General features: G+C 36.2%; 1 protein-coding gene across 1 annotated transcript in view; it reads right to left on the bottom strand.

The window, feature by feature from the left end:
• Positions 1 to 2588: 2588 nt before the first annotated feature.
• Positions 2589 to 8994, bottom strand: part of ANKMY2 (ankyrin repeat and MYND domain containing 2) — a 33730-nt gene continuing 27324 nt past the window's right edge. Inside the window, exons 6-7 of the mRNA XM_008585676.1 lie at positions 3560 to 3774; positions 2589 to 2790 (exon numbers count right to left, since the gene is read on the bottom strand). Coding sequence (XP_008583898.1) covers positions 2589 to 2790; positions 3560 to 3774 — 417 coding nt within the window. The remainder of the gene's footprint in view (positions 2791 to 3559; positions 3775 to 8994) is intronic.

Raw genomic sequence — 8994 nt, 5'->3', positions numbered from 1 at the left:
GTTGCCGGACATGAAAAAAGACAAAAAGGAAAAAAAAAAAAAAAAAGAAAGCAACATGGATACTTCTCAGGCGGCCAGCCCAGAGAACCATTCATTGTGTTACAGGAAAAGGTTAGCATTACTTCAGAGGCTTATGAACTTGCAGTATAATGAAATCCATTAGGCAGTAAACAGTGGCATGTGTGTCCCAAGATCTGGGACACACATAACCACAAGCATTCAAAATAAAGTTTCCCAGAGAGTAGAATATAACTCTTAAGGAACAAAAATTTTTAAAAGAGAAATCTTTCTAAAATGCAATAAAATACTATCTTAACTTTATTATAAACCTTTTCTTGATGACTCTGACCACTAGGATAAACATAAATCATTATACTCTACAAATTCTAATTACATCATCCATTCATATGGGGCTAAGATGAATTGTTGATCTCTACCCTGACCTGCCTTGACTTTTTAAAAGTACTCTTGGCTGCTATTTTTAGTTTTTCTGTTTTATCCCATGAAGGCAGAATGTCACCTACCACTAGTTAGTGCAGGAAACACCCCCTAGCAGGCACTGCTAGTTGCTTCTCTGATATCAATTCCCCCAACTTCCTCACAAACCTCAGCATAATTTCATTCAGAGCAGCAGTGTTTGGACAAGTCAAAAATATTCATCTCCCCAGACTCCTGCACAGTCAAGAATGGTCATGTGATGCAGGCAGAGGATTTATGGGAGAGCTCATGTTTTCCAGATATACACCCTATTTGTTCTTCCTGCCTTCCTGGCACAGGAATGTGAGCCTGGAGGAAGAGCATTAAATGCCTGGCAACCATGAGCTCACAAACATGAGTATGAGAACCTGCATGGCTAAGCAATGTTGGGTAGAAAGATGAGAAAGTGCTTGGGTCCCCAATTTTGAGCCACTGTGCCATACCTGGTCTGCCTACCTTTGGACATTTGAGTATATGTAAATACATAAACACTTACCTATTTAATTCATGATTGTTTGGAGTTTGATATGTGCAACCAAAACACATTCATAACTGATAAAAAATTCTCATAACTTGCTAACTTTAACCTTATAAAAGCTTATAAATAGCCAAGTCTATTACAAAGTAAGAGTAAAAAGTCTCTAAGTGGAACTATGGGGAGCTCTCATAAATTCATTAGTGCATGGACTTTATGAGATCATCTTTTCCACTCAGTTCTTTCTTGTTTATTTCATTGTTCACAGTAGGCAGTCTTAATGTATAAAGGAGCACCTGGAACCCATTTTTAGCCCTGATTTTCCACACTGAGAATGATACAACAGCTTAGAGAAGGCACAGAGAAGGGAACCGAAATTGCCAGAGAGAAGGAGAAAGCCATGGATGGGCTGAGGATCGATTTCTTGCCTCACAGACAAAGGCTGAGAAGAGATTTGAACGAAGTGTATAAAAGTGTGTATGGAACTGGCTGGTTAGCTCAGTTGGTTAGAGTGCAGTGTTATAATATCAAGGTCAAGGGTTTGGATCCCCATACCCATCAGCCAACCCCAAAACAAGCATGAATGGGTATTGATAAGGTGAACAGAAACCTATTCACAATAGGGAATGCAGGGAGTATCTTACGAAATACTACTTAAATAAATACATGACAAAAGGAATAAGTAATTTAAAGAATAGATAATAAAGTTAACAAAATTCACTTCTCATAGCCTCATAGCTGCGAAGTATAAATAGGTTTTTTAAGTATGAAAAATTTCTTTTTTTTTTTTTTCCTTTTTGTCTTTTTTCGTGTCCGGCAACGGACCGCAACCCTCAGTGTCGTGCCTGTACCGGACCGGGACTGGCAACGGAATCGCAACCCTCAGTGTCGTGCCTGTACCGGACCGGGACTGGCAACGGAATCGCAACCCTCAGTGTCGTGCCTGTACCGGACCGGGACTGGCAACGGAATCGCAACCCTCAGTGTCGTGCCTGTACCGGACCGGGACTGGCAACGGAATCGCAACCCTCAGTGTCGCGCCCGCACCTCGCTCAGCCAGCGAGCAGGAACCGGTCTGTATGTGGGATCTGAACCCTCGGCGGGAGCGCCGCCGCACTCCCAAGCGGCGCACTGTTGCAGCGCGCCACCGGGCCGGCCCCTAAGTATGAAAAATTTCTAATCAGAGGCATTTAGATGGACTATAAGAAGCTGGAACATACTTTGAGATTGCTGTCAGAGACCATGATGGGCCTTCCCATGGTTCATCCAGCTAGATACCCACTGCCTGGACACCATCACCCTAGACAATTAATCCATACATTCTTCCAGTGTGAGACTCTGTACTGGTAGTTCATAGAGCTACAAGTGTATATGTGTGTATCTGTGTTACATAGTGAATAGGTACCCACCTTAGGGGTTTCATAGAGGTATTTAGAATGTAAGTTTCTACTATAAACATCTATGTTCTGATATAGGGAAATACTGTTTACTAAACTGCAAGCTATAAAAATGTAAAAAGAAGATAATGAGAGGGAAAATGGATAAACAGAAACAGGTTTGGCAGGCAAACCTAACTTCACGTTCATTCTTGAAAATTTTCTGAAATAATAAAAATAAATACTAAGACAACTTGGCTTTAACAATACAACATGTGGTAATTAGGTCTTATTGATAGTATTAGCTTAGTTAAGAGGATCCTTACAATTTCAACAGGAGCAATGCTTCGCACCAGCTGCTGGAGGAGTGTAGCTTCACAGTAAGGAAATTTTCTGATACTTTCTCTAATGATCTTTTCTTGATATACTGGAAAGCCATCAGAAGCTCGGCCTTTTAACAAGCTGAAAGATATTTTTTAAAGAGTAATTGGAGTTGAATCACTAAGCATTCCCTCCTAGCTGAACCCAACAGCTTTTAGTAGTTTCTTCTTTGTTACTTAAGATTTTCATTGTTTCTTCAAATAATGATGATGGACTTAATTCAAATTGCTGTTCAACCTGTACGTTAGACTAGGCCTGATCAGGTTGTGGGGTACTGAGATGTATATGCAAAGTGACCCCCACCATAAAAAAACTAAACATTGTTATTGAATTACCTAGTTACTTATTACTATGTCAGTTATTTCTAATGATGATAAAAACTTTCATCAAGTCATACTCTTCTGACCTAGTTCCCTTCTCTCAGTAAAGCTGCAAGAAGATTTGATCTCTGGTGTTCAGAGAATAACAATAACACCTAGCTAGCTCTCCAAGGTATGGTAACAGAGATACACTGAGTATCATTATGAATCCAGAGCAGCAGCCTACAGCATAAGGAACTTATTCTCAAGTTTTGATACGGGTCACTTTCTAGCTATATGATCTTACACATCCTATTTAATCTCTCCAAACCTCAGATACCTCATCTACAAATCAGTGATAACAACAAAAATACCACTGTAAAGAGGAGAGAACTAAATAATCACTCAAAGTGTTTCTTGCAGGCTAAATGTGATCCCAACAATAGCAATTGGAGCTAAAATGTTTAATTTTTAAATCCATGATGAGCCTTCATATAATAAATTATCATTCACTTGAGTGCACTTTATACATGACATGGTAAAAACAGTACCTCTTGATCAAGGTGACCAGTTTATTCTCTCCATCTTTCAAGAAGTTAATGCATTTCTGAAAGATACAGCTGATGTAATGCATTTTCATAGCCAATACTTCATTCATGTCTCTTTGCTTCATACATTTCTCACAAATCAAATCCATCACCTTATAACATTTATTCAGGGCTGCCTCTTCCACCAGTAGAGGGTTCTCATTTATAAGCATCACAATCTAAAAGAAATTCCAGGGAATTTAGAAATTCCATGAGGTACTTCTCTGTGCACAAATTAGGTAGTTGGTTTAGTTTATTTCAAAAGATTACCAAATAAAGCTTTTCTTAGTATCATATACTTACTATGGTAGTTTCAATTCGAATGCAAATTGCCACTTATCAGTTATAATACAAACACAGAAGGACTCTGATATCATGACTCTCTTTAGCTCTGTATATCAGAATTACAATGTGATCTGTCATCTAGTTAAACCAGGGTGTTAATATGCAACTCAGAGTACATGGTTTTACTGTCTTTGTTAAAAGCACTTTTACTAAAGATAAACATGGCATATTTGCACATCCTTTATATATAAAATGAAATAATTGAAAAATCACTAGTTTTGCTAATATTACCGTATTTAGCTCTAGAATTTCATGGTTAGAAGTACCACTCTCATTAATTCTTATTAATTATAGTTATGAATTCCTTAATGACAGGAATACATTTTGAGAAATATATCATTAGGTGATTTCATTGTTGTACAAACATCAGAGAGTATACTAACTGAAACCTAGATGGTGTAGCCTACTATACACTTAGGCTATATGGTAAAGCCTATTGCTCCTAGGCCACAAACCGGCACAACATGTTATTGTACTGTAGGCAACTAGAACACAATGCTAAGTATTTGCATATCTAAATATACCTAAATGTAGATAAAGAATTTTTTCAGCTCCGTTATAATCTTATGGTACCATGGTCATATGTATGGTCCATAGTTGACCAAAACATTGTTATGCGGTACATGACTGTATACAAAAATAAGATTTTTACAGAAAGAAGTCTAAAAATAAAATATGTTTTACTTTCCAATTAACTACATTTCTCTGTGGAAATTTTCCTGAGGATGCTCCCAGTCATCTACAGTATTGAAAATTGATCAAAGAAGAAAATAAATAGTTTTAAAAGAAAGAGAGCACACCCAGGGTCCGAGACAGGAGCCAAGGGCAGCCCCCTCCACTTGGAAGCAGGCAAGACAACATACCTGGGATCCTAGGCAGGAGCTGAGGGCAGCCCCCTCTGCCAGAAGCAGGCAAGAGAGCATGCCGAAGACACCACTTTTGTATGGGTGGACCACCACAGACACTGACACAGCCACAGTTTTCACAAAAGCGGCTCACCACCACAATAGTAACCACGGCCACTGTGTAGGCAGCCCACCAGACACTCAACTATATTAACACAACTAGAGTCATCAGCAGAGACCAGAAATAGAAGAGGATTTCTCTCTCCTCAAAGCCCACTCCAGAGTAATAGAAAAAACTGCTCTACCAGATGACCAGACATCAATGTAGGGATACTAGAATTATGAAAATCCAAGAAAACATGTCACCACCAAAAGAATACAGTAATTTTCAAATACCAGACCCTATAAAGCAGGAAAACCTTGAAATGACTGAAAAGGAATTCTGAGCAACAATCTTAAGGAAACTCACTGAGATATGAGAAGACTCAGACAACATAATGAAATGAGAAGAAAAAAAAAGCCAGGATATGCAGGAGGAAATTTACAAAGAGATTAATACCTTAAAAAAAATGTACCAGAGCTCATGGAACTGAAAGATTCATTCAACAAAATAAAAAACACAACTGATAGCGTAAGCAGCAAGCTAGAACAAGCAGAAGAAAGAATTCCTGATCTTGAAGACAGTCTTTTTGAAATAACCCAGGCAGACAAAAAAAAGGAAAAAAGAATTTTTAAAAATGAAGGAAATCTAAGAGAGCTAGCAGACAACATTAAGCACACAAATGTTGGAATCATGGGTGTTCCAGAAGGAGAAGAGAAAGGAAAAGGCATGAGAAATTTATTCAACAAAATAATAATGGAAAACTTTCCAGGTATAGGGAGAGACATGGACTTTCAGATCTAAGAGGCCCAAAGATCCCCAAATAGATTTGATTCAATCCAAAAAGATCTTTTCTGAGGCAGATTATAGTTAAACTGAAAAGCTCAAAGACAAAGAGAGAATCTTAAAAAAGTCAAGAGAAAAGCATCAAGTCACCTTTAACAGAGCCCCTATCAAACTAACAGCAGATTTCTTAAGAGAAATCCTACAGGCCAGAAGAAAATGGGATGATATACTCAAAATAGTAAAAGAAAAAAACTGCCAGCCAAAAATACTATACTCCACAACGCTATCCTTCAGAAAATGAGGGGGAAATAGTGTATTTTCCAGACCAAAAAAACTTGTGGAGTTCACCACCGCACAACCAGCCCTACAAGAAATCTTCAAGGAAGTCCTGCATCTGGAATCTGAAAACTGATAATCACTACCATAAATACAAAAGAAAGAACAAAACACACTGGTAGAATAGAAATGCAAACGGGAAAGGAACTAAATCTTACCATCACAAAAAACCATAATGACAATGTAATAATGCCCCTGCTTTATTTCTGATTTTAGTAATTTTGGTCTTCTCTCTTTTTTTTCTTGGTTAGTCTAGATAAAGGTTTGAAAATTTTGTTTATCTTTTTAAAGAATCAACTTTTGGTTTTGCTAATTCTCTCTATTGTTTTTTACTTCCCTATTTCATATATTTCTGTCAAAATCTTTGTTATTTCCTACTTATATCTGCTTTGGTGTAGATTGCTTTTCTTCTATTTTTTAAGGTAGAAGTTTATATTACTGATTTGAGATTTTTCTTATTTTTAATATAGCTGTTTACAAGTATGAATTTTCCTCTAAAAAATAAAAATAAAATGTAATAATAGCATGGAAAAAAATAAAAAATTGAAACAACCAGGAGCACTTTTTCTTTCATGTATTATTAAAAAAGAAAATAAAAGGAATAACTTTAAAAAGGGAATGCACAGATTAAGCTCAAATTTAGTATAATAAGGAGCATTTTTTTATTGGCTTTGGTATAGGGTAGAGTACTTGAAGTATGTCTGCATGGGACCTGGTGGCATAACAGCAACATAAATGTGTGTAATGTGTGTGATTGTATGCACAGAGCAGAGTGTTAGTACTAGCTAACCTATGTGTTGTGGCTCAATACCTATCCCAGGGATTATAATGCTAGGGAACAACTGGTAGTAGATTTCATGCATTAGATTCTTTTCTTTAGCCATCTGAAAGATCATCCTTAGCCATGTGAAAGATCATCTGGAAGCTTAAGTAAGAGCCTTACTCCTACTTGGAAATTTAACATAGACTAAATATCCTTATGAAACTAAAAGAGGATTTGCATTTATTTTTGACAATACTAGATTAATATATAACCTAGTATTTTACTTAAAATCCAGCACTTAATAATAAATAATTAGAAGTAATGAAGTAAGTATAATCAGAATTCTTGTTAATAACTTTGCTGATAACTCCCCCTATCAAAACATGTATCAAAAATTAATTTGTGGCAGAGAAGAAGACTCATTAATTACCTGTTTATAATTTTGCTAACTGTAATCATTTTAAGTTGTTTGATCAATATTTTTATATATGGCATTTATAATCAAAGTATATGATCTTAAACTTACAAGTGAGAATTCTTTTTAAAAAATCTCAAATAGAACTCAGATTGATAATTTTGTTTGGAGACATTAGACTTTATTTATTTTGTAATATACAGCAAATATACACAAAGAAAAATGACGTCATGTGTTAGACACAGGTATTGATATCCAACTTTGTACCCCACAAATATGTACAATCAATTATGTTGCATTGAAAAAAAAAAAAGAAATAGAGAAATAACTAACCATGGCATTACCATGAGCTCACCAAAACATTGACAGAGATACACACAAAAGAATAACATTTGGACTAGTTTCCTTCCTTTAATCTCTGCAGCATTATAAAGTAATATATTATAAAGGAAATCCTTATTATTAATTACTGAGGAGGAATAATTGCTGTTGGCAAAAAAACTAGATGAATGTTATCTCCCAATGAACTGCTACCTTAGAATATGTTCATGCAGAGGCATTTTGAATTCTTATTTTTTTTTTAATCCCATTTTCTAAGTTGCTAAATCAACAATTCTGGACTTGAAAATCACATTAAAAATCAAAGATGGGATTGCTCTGTGCACACCCGCCTCCTGTCCACTTAGAGACCCTGCTCAGCTCTGTTGCCATAGTTCTCTGTGATTTTGTTTTTCTCCTAGATAATCTCTGTATTCTGGGCATCAGCACTACTCCCCAAGTCCCTTTTGAAAACAAACACATCCTTGTTGCTATAGCAGCCACTTAACCTAGACAAAAATATGGCTGTGTTAGGTGCACTACAATGAAAAAATGAGTTGTGTATTGGGGAGAATTTCTGTGCCTGTTTTAAAAGGTGTTTGACATTATACAGTGGCTATTAGTTACTTTTTTATAATACTCCATAGGAGGAACCATGCTAGCTTGAAAAGAGTAGATCAATGAAAACGAACCACTATAAAAGCAACTTAGCAGGTTTTACATCCAAAATATGGGTAAAAGGGAGAGTTTCAAGTTAAGAGATTGCTTATACCTACAAAAGGAAAGGTCCAGCCTGAAGAAAACTACTACAGTCACAGAATAGTCTCTTTTATAAGACTAAGTACTTGAAAAATATTATGTAGGCTATTTCAGATTATATACTTTTACAATTTGTCTGTATGAAGTACTCCAACAAGTTCATGGAAAGCCTTATATTCTATTTTTTCCAGAAACTTTTTGAAGTACCCTCATATAAATATGTCCTTCATCTAATCTACACAAAACACCTGACTTTAAAGAATACTCTTAGGATATTTGAACAGATATGATGTTGATGGGGGTGGGAAAGGGGGAGAAGGAAGGGGAAAAGGGAGCAATTGGCAAAGGGCCATGAAAATCAACTACACTGTATATAACAAATCTTTTTAAAAATTAAAAAAATAAAATAAAGAATACTCTTCGGACATTTAACCCTGACAGACTGGGTTCCATGTAAACATCAAAAATTATTCCACAGACCCTTATTGCAATCTGAAGGGGTAGAAACATATATAAATATATGACAGTGAATCAGAAAAATACAAGTAAATTGTTCAAACCAACCTAAACCATAACATCCTGTAATGCTCAGGCACCAGGGAAACAAGAGTCTTACAAAACCACACACATTCTCTACATTGACAGATATCGTACCTCTATGAAAAAACTGTCTCCCCACCCCAGCCTGTCCCACACCTAAGAGAAAAAATGACATAAAGAGAGAATCATCGC

This window comes from Galeopterus variegatus, unplaced genomic scaffold (genome assembly GCF_000696425.1).
Source record: "Galeopterus variegatus unplaced genomic scaffold, G_variegatus-3.0.2 Scaffold3663, whole genome shotgun sequence".
NCBI lineage: Eukaryota > Metazoa > Chordata > Mammalia > Dermoptera > Cynocephalidae > Galeopterus > Galeopterus variegatus.
The sequence above is the reverse complement of the archived record's forward strand: the minus strand, read 5'-3'. Positions and strand labels throughout refer to the sequence as shown.